At 42.4% G+C, this 15,129-nt stretch overlaps 1 protein-coding gene across 3 annotated transcripts in view; it reads right to left on the bottom strand.

The window, feature by feature from the left end:
• arid4b (AT-rich interaction domain 4B) overlaps window positions 1–15,129 on the bottom strand; it is a 67,291-nt gene that overhangs the window by 45,887 nt on the left and 6,275 nt on the right. For 2 of the 3 annotated variants that reach the window (XM_088351237.1, XM_088351240.1), the window contains exons 2-4: window positions 14,807–14,855; window positions 7,905–8,015; window positions 1,650–1,715 (exon numbers count right to left, since the gene is read on the bottom strand). In XM_088351237.1, coding sequence (XP_088207363.1) covers window positions 1,650–1,715; window positions 7,905–8,015; window positions 14,807–14,812 — 183 coding nt within the window. In that variant the 5' untranslated portion in view covers window positions 14,813–14,855. Of the gene's footprint in view, window positions 1–1,649; window positions 1,716–3,564; window positions 3,904–7,904; window positions 8,016–14,806; window positions 14,856–15,129 lie in introns of those variants that run through there. The other variant, XM_088351239.1, reaches the window with a different exon arrangement.

The following is a 15,129-nucleotide window of genomic DNA, read 5'->3' as shown; positions in this document are numbered from 1 at the left end:
CCTCCGTGTTACATGTCAAAGTGTCCTTGGGTAAGACACTGAACCCCTAATAACCCCAATAAGCAGGTTAGCGCCTTACATGGCTGCACGGCCGCTATTGGGAAATGTGAAGCACGTTGTAAAGCGCTTTGGGAAGTCTTGACTTGAAAAGCGCTAGAGAAATGCAGATCATTTCATTTCAAAGCGAAATTCGGCTCTGTAATTTTGTATAAAATTAAAAGGGTTCGTACACCTTTTTCATGGACCAATTTAAGCACTTTTAAGGACTTTCAAAGGCAATTTTCCAATTTTTCCTGGACCATTAAAAGATGAAATCCAGTGCCCATCGAAAGAATGGAGCCTAAACCTGTCATGATTATTGATTCAGAGAACCTGCGACAGCTTAATTGGCGCCAACAGCCTGGACAGCTGATTGGCCGATGCACCCCTTTTAAACCCCCGGCTTCCAAGAGAAAGCCGTCAGATCGTTATGCGAACTGTTGCCACCAGCTCAGTAAGCCTTTTCGTCCGACTCTGTTCCTGCCCTGGTTTTCTCTCCCTGATCTTTGTTGCCAACCTGTTTCCGGACCTGACTTCACCCCTCGTTTCTGAACTCGACACCGCCTTTGCTCTCCCGTCCCAGCCAACGACTTGTAATTCCCGCCTGTCTCCGATCCTCCTCACCAGACACGGAAGTGCCACTTCCGCATCGCCCGCTCCTCTTGTCCGTCAGACATCGGATCGTGGAAGCAAGCCCTTCTCTCCCTCTTTATTAATAAAAACTGAGAAAACGAGCGCTATTGGGTCCTGTGTGCGTTTCTGGTCTGTGGCAAAACCTTAGTTTTGAACCATAACTCTAGCCTCAACCTTGTTTTAGACCTTGAAATTGTTTGAAAACCCTAACTCACAGCCCAAACCCTAGCTTGTAATCATAAGCCCTAACCCTAGCTTTAGCCGTAACCCTGACCCCGTTTTGATGCGTAACCCTTGCTCTCAACCCATTTTGGAACTCATTCAGTTTAGAACTTAAATATGGAGCTCAAACCCTAGTTCTTAAGCCTAGACCTACACCTCAAACCAATTGTAGCCCCAGCCACAGTAACCCTACTTTCAGCCTGGAACTCTCTAATATGGAAATCAAACCCTAAGTCTAGCTGTAACCCTAGCCCCAACCCTATTTCAGAATCCTAAATTCAATCTAATAGTCTAATAAGAACCTAAATCTTTGTTTCTAACTCCAGCCCAAATCCTGAGCAAGTCGGGAAAAACACTGGACTATGTGTAATGTAAGATCAAACATCAAACATTCCGGTTGTATCCACCAACTCTGTTTGTCCCTCACCCCCCTCACTTCCTTATCCTCACTGTAAATGTGGACCTGGAGTCGTCCAATTTCGTTGTCACAGCATATCCCATGTTGTAACAATGACAATAAAGGCATATTCTATTCTATTCTATTCTATTTTATTTTGGAACCGTAAAATGCAGTTGAAACCCTTATTTGAACACCTAACTTAAGAAACCTAGCGCCAATTTCAAGCATTTACAAGTACTGCACCTAAAAATCAAGCGTTTTCCTGACCTTGAAAACACAACCTTAAAATCCAAGCATTTACAAGGATTTCAAGCACCCGTACGAACCCAGAATCCAATAAAAGAACTGATGTTACCTTTAGGGGTCCTTTGATGCTTTCATCGTGGACTTCGGCCGTGGACAGATCCGATTTAAAGGTCACCTGAGGAAAAAGAGGAGAGTCAGCAAGATGAATGGAGAATCCATTCCGAGCATCCACACCGCCACGTCTTCCTCAACATGTCTCTTGCAAAGTCACAGGAGCGCAAAATCGAAAATGAAAGAACACCCCCACGGAGCCGAGCTAATCAGAGAGATAAAGAGGGATAGAGAGATGAAGAGACAAAAAGATAGAGATTGAGAGAATAAAAGAAAGACAAGAGAAGAGAAGAGAAAGGGGAAAGAAAAGAGAAAGATGGACAAAAAAGAAAAAAGGAGAACAGGAAAAAAAGACAGATAAAAAAACAAAAAGCGATAAAGAGCAAGAGAAAGGGACAAGACAGAGACAAAGAGGAAAGGAAATGATCGAGACAAAAATAGAGCGGGAAAGAGTGAGAAAGAAAGACAGGAAAAAAAATAAGGAGTAAGTGAGACAGAAGGAGAGAGAAAAGACAAAAAAGAAAGAGAAAAGAAAGATCAAAAAAGAGGGGGAGAACAAAGAAAATAGATTGAGAAAGAAAGAGGGAGAACAAGAGAAGAAAAAAGAGATAAAGAGCAAGAGAGAGACAAAGACAGACACAAAGAGAAAAGGAGATGATCAAGACAAAAATAGAGCGGAAAGAGTAAGAAAGAAAGAAAGAAAAAAATGAGTCAGTGAGACAGAGGGAGCGAGAGAGAGAAAAAGACAAAAAAAAGACAAAGAGGAGAGAAAAGAGATCAAAAGAGAGGAGGGAACAAAGAAAAGAGATTGAGAAAGAAAGAGGGCAAACAAGAAAAAAAGAGCAAGACAGAGACAAAGACAGACAAGGAAAACAGGAGTGATAATAGAGACAAAAATAGAGAGCAGGAAAGACAGAAAGAAAGACAGAAAGAGAAAGAACAAGTAAGTGAGACCGAGGCAGAGACAGAGAGAGAGAGACAGGAAAAAGACATAAACAGAAAACACAGCTACAGTTTCTTTGGAGGGTGTCGCCTGGCTTTGGCAACATATTTCAAACTGCAGCTCATGTTTTTCTCTTGAGCTTCTCTCAGTGTTGTCTTGCGGGCTGGATTCAAACCCTCGGCGGGCCTGATTTAGCTTGTGGGACGCATGTTTGACACCTCTTACAGCAACAACTCTGAAAATCTGAGCCTTTTTTTCATGAAGTAAACCTAGAAGATCCATAAAAGGTTGTTTTTTTTTGTGAGAGTAATAATCATCCATCCATTATCTGCGCCGCTTATCCTCAGTAGGGTCGCGGGGGTGCGGGAGCCCATCCCAGCTGTCTTTGGGCAGGGGACACCCTGAACTGGTTTGCCAGCAGGGCACAGGGACAGACAACTCACTCGCTTATTCCCAGCTAGGGACAATTTGGACCGGCTAATTAAGCTAACATATATGTTTTCTGGAATGTGGGAGGAAACCGGAGTGCCCAGAGGAAACCCACGCAAGCACGGGGAGAACATGCAAACTCCGCACAGGAAGGTTGGTAGCTGTATTTGAACCCATGACCTCAGAACTGTGCTGCACACATGCTAACCACCGCGCTGCCGTGCTGCTTGGAATTTATCGAAATGATCTACATTTATCACCAGGCCCTATTAATCAAATGCAGAAAAGAAGATCCCTTTCGTACAAGAGTTGGAATTAGATTGCAAAAAACATTTAAAAATCTTTCCAGTTGGAAAATTAGCACACCATTGGTGCTAGCTTGAACAATGCTAGCAGTTTGGGCATTAATAGAGCCCCCAAAATTGGAGTTATAGACCCAAAATGTCCAAAAACACAAGAGAACATTCTCAAATTGTGTTCCGTTCAATTTCAGTTGAATTTCAAAGCAAACTTCCACAACAATTCCTCATTTTTGGCTCACCTTTACTGGAATTTCACTTTCCATCGTGGCCGAAGATCAGAACTTAATCCATTACCTCGACTTTTACTCTTACTCAAGTGCGAGAAGATCAAATAAATGACCTCATTTGTCGCCTTGACAACAATTAAACTTGTTCGTCTTCTTCTGCTTACTTGGGAAAATAGGTTTGGTGCAATACTGCCACCACTTTGGAGGCCACTGACGGTAGTGCAGGACAGGGTTTGATAAGAATTCAAATGGGTTGTAAAAACTCTAGAACACACGTTATTAAACACATTTTGTGGTTCTCAGTTTGTTTTCCATTTTATTGACTTAACTTGATCTAAAATCTTATTCAAGTCGCTTACCCGACTAGTTGCTAAGGACTTATTTTTTTTTCATCCGATTATAAATGTTATTATTATTTTTCTCTGAAGTCATTTGGCTTTTTCCAGCACTGAACACACTCTAGAATGTATCCAAGTATGTTTAAACAAGAGCTACTGAAATTGGCACACACGTGTACAGCTCAAGTCCATTACAGCCATAATGTGTCAGGAACCAGAACCAGATCAGGACCCAATCGCGTGACGTTCTCACACAAGCTTTTTATTTTACGGGAAATGGGGAGTCAGGCACGTTAGGCAGCCGGTCTGGCATGGAAAGACAGGTGGCCAGAGACCGACGAGATCAATTCCAATTACCCGAGCAGATATCGGACGGATGGGGTCGATACTGAACAGGACGGGACAGACAGGACAGATAACGAATCAGGATATCGAAAATAAACGGGAGAAACTAGAAAGGAACGAAAACTGGAGAAAATAATAAACAGGACAAAAATAGACGGAAACAAAACTGGAAACCGAAATTAAACAGGACAAAATAAACAGGAACAATACCGGACAGGAAATACCAACAGGAAAACAGGACAGAGTCTTGCGGGGCAGAGGTTCGTTGACGGACTAACAAAGTAAGAGAGAGCGCACTGAGCTTATGAAGACGGAAAGCCAATCTATAAATGAGCCGCGGCTGGCGCCACGAGGGTGGGGCCAATTGGGCGCCATGGCAACCGTGAAATAATGTAAATCTAATTGACTTCTAACTTATAGCACCTCACGGTATAATGGATTACGGTCACATGGGTGCAGTTCATTATATGAAACAACGGGAAAAAAAAGTTTCCATACACAACAAAACTGGGGGTATTGGATCGTGGCGAAAACAGTTCAGTTCACTTAGGCAAGCCACAATGGCAAGAACCCAAAAAAGCCCTCTGCCGGCCCCCTGCTCTCAGAAATAGTTGACCAGGGATAATGAATCACCGCCGCACAGGCGCCGTTCATCTTAGGCCTAAAAAAACAACAATCAACAAAAATATGCTCTCTTGGACCCCGCTCTCAGCATTGTCAACTAGTGATCATGGCCAAAACAGTGCAGTTCACTTATGTGGGCCACAACGGCACGCTTTAGCAGCCTGAACCGTGCTTTGGCAGCCCCTGCTTTCAGCAATAGTCAATAAGGGATAAATGATTTCTGCCACATCAGTGCATATCATTTTAGGCAGGAAAAAAATGATATATGTCTTTTTTATATTGCAGATCCAAGTTTCAAAAAAAGATTTATTTTTGTGCACCATGAAATATTTACAATAAAACGCTGCAAAAATGCACATATCAATGATAAGCATATTTTTTCAAATCCATAAAAATGGAATTGATAATCGTTTTCATGTTGTAGAAAAGATTGGAAAAAAAAAAATCATTTGTATATTTGGCCAGCCCATTTTTTGTATTTTTCTTTTTATTTGGGGGGATTTGAAAATAAGTTGAATGTTAAAAAGACTGAGTAAAGGCAAACCCCCCCCCCCCCCCCAAAAAAAAGTAATTCTTTACGAAATAATTAAAATCTTTACAGAAGCCTTATAATAAAGGCAAGAATTACTCTAAATATATCTTTTTTCATTGGAAAACCATAAACATGTTTGTGTCATGTTTGTCCATATACAGAAACCGTATCATTTTCCATTATCAAACAGTTTTGAAAAAGGGCCAGGGGAGCCACCAGGGAGCGCCAAAGAGCTGCATGCGGCTCCAGAACCGCTTATCACTGACTACGGTCAATCTACAAGCACTAGAGCGTAAATATTATATATAATATGATAAATCTTTCCTAATATTCTTTTTTACCTCCATTTTCTCCAACTTTTTTGATGAGATGTTCATCATAGAGCGCCGCGTCTAATCTCATTGTGGACAATGTACACTATATTGCAAGGGTCGGGAACCTTTTTGACCCAAAGATCCATTACAAGAAAATAGTTTGATATCTTTTTTGAGAGCGCCACAATGTATATTTTAAGATGAATTTCAGCAATTTGTTTTTCACTGTGTGATGTAAGATGATTTGACAACATTTATGAAATGAATCCCATATCAACAAATATACCACTTTAGAACTTGTCTCCCTCCCTCAATTCCTCAATATAATTGAGGCTAATTTAGACTTTTCAATTTCTTTCAAAACAAGGTGCAAGCAGAGTTCTTTAGTAAAAATGTCACAAAAAACGGCAAGCATGAAAACTGACAAATTTACTTTCAGTGCAGACAGCGCTGGGCAGAGAAAAGAGCAATGTGTGCCCCGACCGCTCACCCAATCAAATTGCTCTGTGGACTTGGCTGGCGTTTCTTGCCGTTTACAGTGTTTCTGTGGGTTTTTTATCATCAAGCGTTTCGACAGTAAACGTTTATTTTTATAAAAGATTCCTTAGCGACGTAAAGTCAAAAAAAGGGTCTGAGGTCTGACACAGCAGTCATATGGACGCAAGAGACTCAACATTACCAGAATTGGAATGCATCAGATGAGATTTGCATAAGTTCAATTTTATCTCTTAGCCATATTGTAATCTTCCATCCATCCATTATCGGCATCGCTTATCCTCAGTAGAGTCGCTGGGGTGCTGGAGCCCATCCTAGCTTTTTTGGGCAGTGGGCAGGGGACACCCTTAACTAGTTGCCAGCCAATTACAGAGAGAGACAACTCACTCTCTCATTCCCACCTAGGGACAATTTGGACCAGCCAATGAACCTAACATGCATGTTTTTAGAATATGGGAGGAAACCGGAGTGCCCGGAGTAAACCCACGCAAGCACGGGGAGAACATGCAAACTCCACACAGGAGGTTGGATCTCATGACCTCAGAACTGTGCCGCCAAATTATGCTGTGCTGCCATATTGGAATCAATCACAGAAAAAACAATGTTACGATATTCACCGTGCAAGCATCCGGGATCACTTTTTGACTATTGGATCCGTCAAACTAATCTGTTATCACGAGCAGTGTTCCCTCTAAGCTGCTCGCACATTCTCAGCGCACAAGAAAATCGAGCCAGCGCACAAAAGTCAGGGCTCGAAATTGCTAATTGAGAAGCGACTTAAGTCAAAGTTGCAGTGCATGAAGGTCAAAATACACGGGTTTCCCTGACGTTGTGTCCTAAATGCGGTATTTTGAAGTCGAGTCGAAGTAGAACGAAGTTGAGTAAAGTTAGTAGGGTTTTTCGAGGAACCGGTTTCTTCGGCTCGGCTCACTAAAAGGAACCGGCTCTTTCGGGTCCTAAACGGCTCTTCAGGTTGTTTTTGCTTCTTTCATCCCAACATGACCAAATATGATGTCAAATGATGCACAAAATGACTTAAAGGAAGGGGGAATAGAACAAAAAAGAAAAAATTCCAAAATGAAAAAGGAAGAGAAACAAAAGGAAGAGAAAAAAGAAGGAACAATTCTGAAAAAAGCCAGACAAAAAGAAAAGAAAGAAACAAAAGAAAAAAAGTAAATAGAGAACAAAAAGAAAAAAGTTACAGCTCGGAAAAAATAAACACGATGAGATTTTTTTTAAAGAAATTTTAAAAAAAGGAGAAAAAAGCAAGGAAAAAAGAAGAAAAAGTTTGTGTTGCATTCAAATCATTTCCAATGATATCAAGTGAATCTTCCACTCAAAAATGGGATTAAGTACAGTTCTGTATCGTGCAACCAACTCAAAAAGCCCCCCAAAATGTTAGAATTATGCCACAAAAGATACCAGGAATAAAAGAAATGGAAATCTTGAGAAAGAATAATTGTAAAAAGAAATGACGTTTGTAGGCAATCGTACATGAGTCAATTCATTCAAAAGAGAAAAATCATTTTGCATTGCCGGAAACTCAGCAAAATGTAACTTGATGTTTTGATAATGACTTAGTTGCCACACTTGGGATTTCCGTTGCTCACTGTCGTTTCAAGCGTTGCTCACCCACTTTGCGTGAACGCTCAGACCCGTAAGGAAAATGACAGGGAACATTGCTCACGAGTACACGGACCTTACCTTGGCCTTGACCAGCCGCTTGGCCGTTTTAATCTTGGCTTCGCAGAAAGCCCCTCGGTACTTGGCGCTCACGTCCGTCCCTACCGTCAAGTAGGGAGGCTCCTCCAGAGTCTGCCGCCAAAAAAACACAGAAAATCTAATCAGTCCACGCAGAACTCGTTTTTTTCAGAAAATATCACTTTAAAGAGACAGTTGTTAAAGGACCACGCGTGTAGACTTTGCTTACACCAGTGACACAAAAGCCTCAGACTTCGGTGATCACTTGTGGAAAATGCATAGCATCTACTGTGGCTCATAGTAAGCAACCCAGAAGAATTCCTTATTAGATCTGACACCGGGGAGCTTAAAGTGACAGTGTGTAAAGGGCATTGCATCTTAGAAGTGGACTTGTAACAAAAAACATAAAACGGAAGCAGAAAATAATACCGCTTGGCAAAATTCTCAAGCGGCTGTGAATCCCCGACAAAAAACAAAGTGAGCTGGATAAACCCGGAGCGGCTGCAAAGAGCCAATCGCTGGAGTTGGTCAAAGCTGGTGGAGTTGGCTCACTTTAGCGACTAAAAGAAGAAGCGATTTAAAAGGCCGGTAAAAGATTGAAAGAGCAAGCTCTATATACACGGAGGAGCTAACAATAACATGAGCAGCTAGAGGCCAGCCATAGCTTGCATCAAAGTACATACATACCGTAAGTGACTAAAGAAGGAAACGGTGGAAAAAGGTGGAAGTTGCTGGAATGATAGGGCTCTGGGACGTTCGCTTGCATGATCAGCTGTGGCAAGTGAGTGACAAATATGGATGAAGCGGGAGCATCTAAGAATAGCAGCGAGTCAAAGCCTGCAAACGAGTTGTTAATAGGAGTGGCTTGAGAAGGAAGCAGTGGAAAAAAGAATGCCCAAATGATGAAACTTGTGGCGGCCAAACGACAGTGAAGAACAAAGCAAGAGTGGCTAACAACAACGATAGCATCGAGTTGCAAACCATAGGTTCGCGCCCCGGCCGAGTCATTCCTAAGACTTAAAAAGTGGTCGGCGGCGCCCTCTGTTGGCTGCGGCTGCATCGGCTCGCTACAACGGGTCAGGTGCAATCGACATTTCGTTCTGTGTACATTGTTACACAGAATGACAATACAAGGAAATTATTATTATTATTATTATTATTATTATAGCCGGCAGCCAAGTGCTAGTGTGCGTGGCTAGAGAAGGAAACAGTGGAAAAGAGTAGAACATGTCTGTATCAGGCAACTCATTTGACGCAGAAGAGTGACACTGAAGGATGAAGCAAGAGCAGCTAATAGCAACATTAGAAGCTAGCAACGACCCATAGCCTGCAGCCAATCGGCTAAGTTGAGTGGCTAGGGAAGGAAACAGTGGAGGGAAAAAAACACCAGTACAGCAACCTCGGCTTGCATGTCCAGCTGTGGAAGGCGACGATGAAGGAAGGCTTTATTTATACGAAACAACGTACTATAACAAAAGCAGCTAGTGGCGAGTCATAGCCTGCAGCAAAGTGTCTAACATGAGTGACTAGAGAAGAAAAAGGTGGAAAAATAGTGATAGATGCCTGGATCACAGAACTATACTGGGGCGAGCAAGTGACACTTAAAGGACAAAGCAAGGACAGCTAATAGCAAATAGTGGCGAGCCATAACCTGCAGCCGAGTGGCAAACATGAGTAGTTAGAGAAGAAATCAGTTGAAAAAAAAGTCCAAGATGCCTTCATCACAGAACTCGACAAAGTTGGCTTGCATGAGCAACTATGGAAGGCGAGTGACACTGAAAAACCGAAGCAGGAACAACTACCAATAACCATAGCGGCTAGCAACGAGCCATAGCCTGCAGACAAGAGGCTATCGTAAGTGGCTAGAGAAGGAAACTGTGGAAAAAGTGCATAATGCCTGAATCACAGAACAAAGAGACCTTGGCTTGCATGATACTAAAGGCCGAGGCAAGCTTTATTTACATGTAACAACTAACAACAACAACAGGAAGTACTCGCGAATCATGGCCTGCAGCCAAGTGGCAAGCATGAGCTGCTAGAGAAGGAAACAGTGGAAAAAAGTCAGCAACGTCTAAATTGCAGAACTCGGCGAGCAGCGATGGAAGGCGAGCAGGGTTGGGTAGGGTTACTTTAACTGGATTACTTTCAGTTACTTTTGGATGACCTCATTACCAAATATGCTCATAAAAGACAAAAGAAACTAAATATGAATAAAATGACTACATTTTGCGCAGGCTTGGGAAGTAACAGAACACATGGAAGGGCAAAAATGATGTTGGCAAGCTGTTTGGGTTTATTTTCATTTTGTTTCTGTCGCGTTTTATGTTCGTTTTGCCAGAGATCGAAGAGATCAAAGCCAGGAGAGAAAGCTTACCACGTGTTGTGAGTCATCATTTGATTCCTATTTAGTTTATTTTGTCTTTCATTAGCATATTTGGTATCGGAGTCATCCAAAAGTCAGTGAAAGTAATCCAGTTAAAGTAACTCTACCCAACCCTGAAGGCGAGTGACCCGGAATAACGAAACAGGAACGACTGAGCAGGTTGTTGTCACGAGAGGCTAGAGAAGGAAACAGTGGAAAAAAAGTCAGCAACGTCTGAATCGCAAAACTCGGCGAGCAGCGATGGAAGGCGAGTGACCCGGAATAACGAAACAGGAACGACCGAGCGGGTTGTTGCCACGGGAGGCTAGAGAAGGAAACTGAGGAAAAAAAGGTAAAAGCTGCCCGAGTGGCAGGCCAGGACTGCCACGGACGCCTACAGACGCGAAAGACTCTTAGCAAGCTAGCAGTGAAGGAGTTCACAAGCATTAGCCGAAGTGGCAAAGTGCAAATGATGTTTTGGCAAGTTCGAACAAGAGTTAATCATATTCGAACGAAAACCTTATTATGCATCTCGGGGGGGTCTGCTCATTCTCCCGCTCCAATTATTTTTTTTTTCCTCTTTGAGTTCTCGCTGAGAATGAATGAGACTCGCTGCCGTGAACGGGGGACTGCGTTTTGCCGTGCTCCTTGAATAAAAAAGAACTGCAAACGGCAAGTGTTATTAACGGTTATTATTGCTTTTGTTATTATTATTTTCATTCGTATTGGTCAGTGTTCATTTGAGCTGTGAAAAGTGACGGGTCCCGGGGACCCGCATGCTGAAAAATCTATGGGTCCCCAAAATTTAGTCTTATCGGGGTTGAAATTGTAAATCGGCAACAAATATATAATATAAATCTATATATTCATTCCGTTTTAATCATCACACTTTATTGGTAATACAAATCAGTTATCACTTCAGATTTTTCAGTTCACAATATTGTACACTATACAAAATAATATTGCTGAAATATTAGTCTATATATTCATGCAGTTTTACCGTATTTTCCGCACTATAAGGCGCACCTAAAAGTCTTATTTTTTTTCAAAAGCTGACCATGCGCCTTATAATACAGTGCGCCTTATTTATGGATCAACATTAAGTCGCAAGGTCTCGCAACTTACGCAACAGCCGCCGACTCGATTTCCCCCCGAATGTGAAGTAGTCCGCGGTGTATGATGGGATTTATATACCGGCGTTTCATTGGCTAACCAATGTGTCAATCATCATTTGAATCGATCACTATTGGCTTAAGTTATTCGGAGGTAAAAGGGGCAGATCCTTTTTATCATTTACAGGCTCGGATAGGCTAAAGGGGCAAAACAAACCCTGCAATTGGCTGAAAAAGATGTGTCAATCATCAGTTGAATCGATCACTATTGGCTAAAGTTATTCTGAGGTATAGGGGACGGATCCTTTTTATCATTTATGGGCTTGCATAGGCTAAAGGGACAAAACAAAGCCTGCAATTGGCTAGAAAAAGATGAATGTGAATAGCAAGTTTGGTTGGTTGTCTACAGCATAGAGAAAGCATGTTTTACTATTCTGTATTTGTAAATATTTTATTCTCCTGGATTTACTGCACTCACGGATATAAGAGGACCATGGTTGCACATTTCTATTGAACGCAACGACTTCAGTGAGCTACTCCGGCTATATATTTTCCCAGTATCTTGAACTCGATGTTTCTGTGATAAGCGGTGCAGATAATGGATGGAATGGAGTGTCTATTTTTAAATTAAACTCAATTCCAAGTGTTTATTGTCATATGCACAGTAAAGTTGCGAGCGAAAAAGAAAATAAAAACTAAGGAATGTTTGGCATTTCTTGAATCCCAAGATTTTAACCTTCCGAATGATGGAACGATGCATTTGAGTGACATCGTACGGACACCGCATCTGCACGTGTCTATGACACGTATTTGCTTCTTTGCAAGCTTTGGGAATGTTAAGGGGGTAAGAAGTTGGACTGAACTATCTGACTGTTTTGTCCACGTTCCCATTGTAGCGCCTTATAATCTGGTGCGCCTTATCTATGGAAGATATAGGACCAAAAACAATTTTTTGGGGGGTGCGCCCTATAACCCGGTGCGCCCTATAGTGCGGAAAATACGGTAATCATAAAATGGTAATACAAAGCAGTTATCACTTCAGATTTTTCAGTTCATATATTCTTGGTGGTTTGCTGTGCCGCCACAGTTGTAATGCCTTCTCAAGGTCCAATCCATTATTATCCTCCTCATGGCGTCACCAGGAATAAAATTAAGTCTATTTTGGCAGAAAAGTCCTTATCTTGCTTAGGAGTATTCTTTTGTTTATTTTGGCTTCAACACACGTGTTATCCTTGCCTCCGCGATCTTCAGAAGAATTTTTCCGCTGTTTTTTCGTGCCGGAATGATTGCCGTTGTTATCGCTTTCCGCATTATGTTTCGACTTATTACCGACACTGAAGAAATGACCAATTTTGTGTTGATTTTCACCTTCTCGCGACGACAAGCACCACAACAATGACGTCATCTCGAAGCAACGAGATCTCGTTTGCCGAGATCGGCGTGCGGACGAAAACTCGAACCGCGAGACCAAAACAACAATGGCGGATCTGCCTGCCGAAAAGTTTGGAGTGCGGTAAATCTTTGTTTAAAAAAAGTAATCGGGTAATAATGACAATTTGGTGTCAAAAAACGTTGATTTGAGACTATGCGTCCCCAGCAAAAATCATGCGTCTAGGACGCAGGGACGCCGGCAAACCAGAACATTGGTCCATTAGCAGGCAAATTTCTTGAAGAGCATTGGGCTGATAAGATTTTCCACAGGGGCGGGGTCAGGCGGGAAAAAATACACATGTATTTTTTGGTACATCTGCTAATACAGCCTCAGATCCAATACCTTGGAGCAAAAAGGATGATGTAGGCCCATCCAATTTTTCTTATCTGGTGTATCAAAAGGACCTATGTACCTTTTTTTATTAAGGGGGACACACAAAGAGAAACTGGGGACAAAACTGGCACCAATTCAAAACATATATATTAGTAGTCCTTTTTTAGTTACAATTTTTTATTCATTACAATGACGTTTTTGACGTTTTTGTGTGGTGAGCCGGATTAGAAAGCGTGACAAAGCGTATGTGGCCCAGGGATTATAGTTTGCCCACCGCCATGCTTGTCCGTGATGCCTTTGAGCAAAGCTGTTGAGACCAGAATGGAGACAGGACCCACTTGCGTTGCGTTTCTCACAAGTTTATTGGAAGAAAGAGAAAGGGTTGGTAATTGCTGGACGCGGAAGTGGATCTTCTGGCGGTGTCGAGAACGGAAAAACGAGTCCGTAGCCGGGACAGGAGATCAAAAACGTGGTCGGGGTTGGAAGCGAGTTGTAAGCCAGGAAAGTAGAGTAGACGTGGTCGGGGACAAAAGAGGTCGAAAGCCGGGATGGGAGAGTAGACGTGGTCAGGATAAAAAAAACGGGAGCAAAAACAGGTGTGAGTCAGAGTCGAAAAAAGAGTAAACTGAGGTTCGCAGACGGACTGACAACAGGTGGCAGAAAGACGTGGGTTTAAATAGGGACAGGGAGCCAATCAGAGTCCGAGGCAGTTGGCGCCAAAAGAGCGGGCACAGCTGATTCACATCAGTAATCATGACAGACTATTCTATTGTTATTGTGGAACGATGTTACGGTTATTATATTGTTGTCACCATTACAGTATGCAAAACCATTACAATCTAGATCTATATTTCTAGACAAAACAATGAGGTAAAATCTTGAAAACTAAACAAAAACTAAATGTATGGAGTGACAATCACATAAACTTTTGACCACAACTGTAACTTGATAAGAAATCAAGAAAAACCATCTGATTAACTCATAGTTAGGGCAGTCAAGTGGGAGTTTTGATGCTGGAGGCTTCTGGCTCAAGCTCCCATGTCTTGTCATTTGAATGCAGAGATTAGGAATCTTCGTGATCGGAGGTCCTGCTGCTGGGGATCTTCCGTGACGAGCGATGGAGGTGTCGGGAACGGAAAAACGGGTCCGTAGCCGGGACAGGAGATCAAAAACGTGGTCGGAAGCGAGTCGTAAGCCAAGAAATTAGAGTAGACGTGGTCGGGGACAAAAAAAGTCGAAAGCCGGGACGAGAGAGTAGACGTGGTCAGGATCAAAAACGGGTCGAAGCCGGGGGACAGACAGGAGCAAAAATCAGGTGGGAGTCAGGGTCAAAAAAGGCTTGCCTAGCATTAACTGAGGTTTGCAGACGGACTGACAACAGGGGACAGATACGAGTGGGTTTAAATAGGGACAGGGAGCCAATCAGAGTCCGAGGCAGTTGGCGCCAAAGGAGCCGGCACAGGTGAAGCATATCGGTAATCATGACAAAGGCAACTCATTGGCTACATAAATATGTTAAAATGTTCCATTTTGCCCCAAATGAATCCACCCATGTAGGTGAGAAATATGAAAAAAATGACTTAAAGCTTTGTTTAAAAAAAAAAAACTAAAAAAAACAAGTGAATGCAACGTGCAAAAAAAATAAATAAAGATGAGAAGCGCTTACCTTCATCTCTGCGCGAGTCCGTGGAGCGAGCGATGGAGCGGATCCGAGCCTGCAAGAGATTTCAAACGACAACCTTAGAAACATTTATGATGACCTGATTTCTTTGGCATGAAGACAAAAAAAACTGAATAAATAAACCTGGGCAGCAGTCTGGATTCACAAATAGACTCCGAGTATCAAAACACATTCATACTAGGGATGCGGGTCGCGAAACCTAACAGAGTACCATCAAGACAGCCCAGGAAATCACGGGCTGCTCCCTGCCCAGTCCGGAGGACATAGCCAACAACGTTCTAAAGTACCCCTATCGTCCTGGCCACCAC

The sequence above is a fragment of the Urocampus carinirostris genome, chromosome 13 (assembly GCF_059441175.1).
Source record: "Urocampus carinirostris isolate Australia breed hairy pipefish chromosome 13, RoL_Ucar_1.0, whole genome shotgun sequence".
Classification (NCBI taxonomy): Eukaryota; Metazoa; Chordata; class Actinopteri; order Syngnathiformes; family Syngnathidae; genus Urocampus; species Urocampus carinirostris.
Note: the sequence above shows the minus strand (reverse complement) of the source record. Positions and strands in the feature narration are given on the sequence as shown.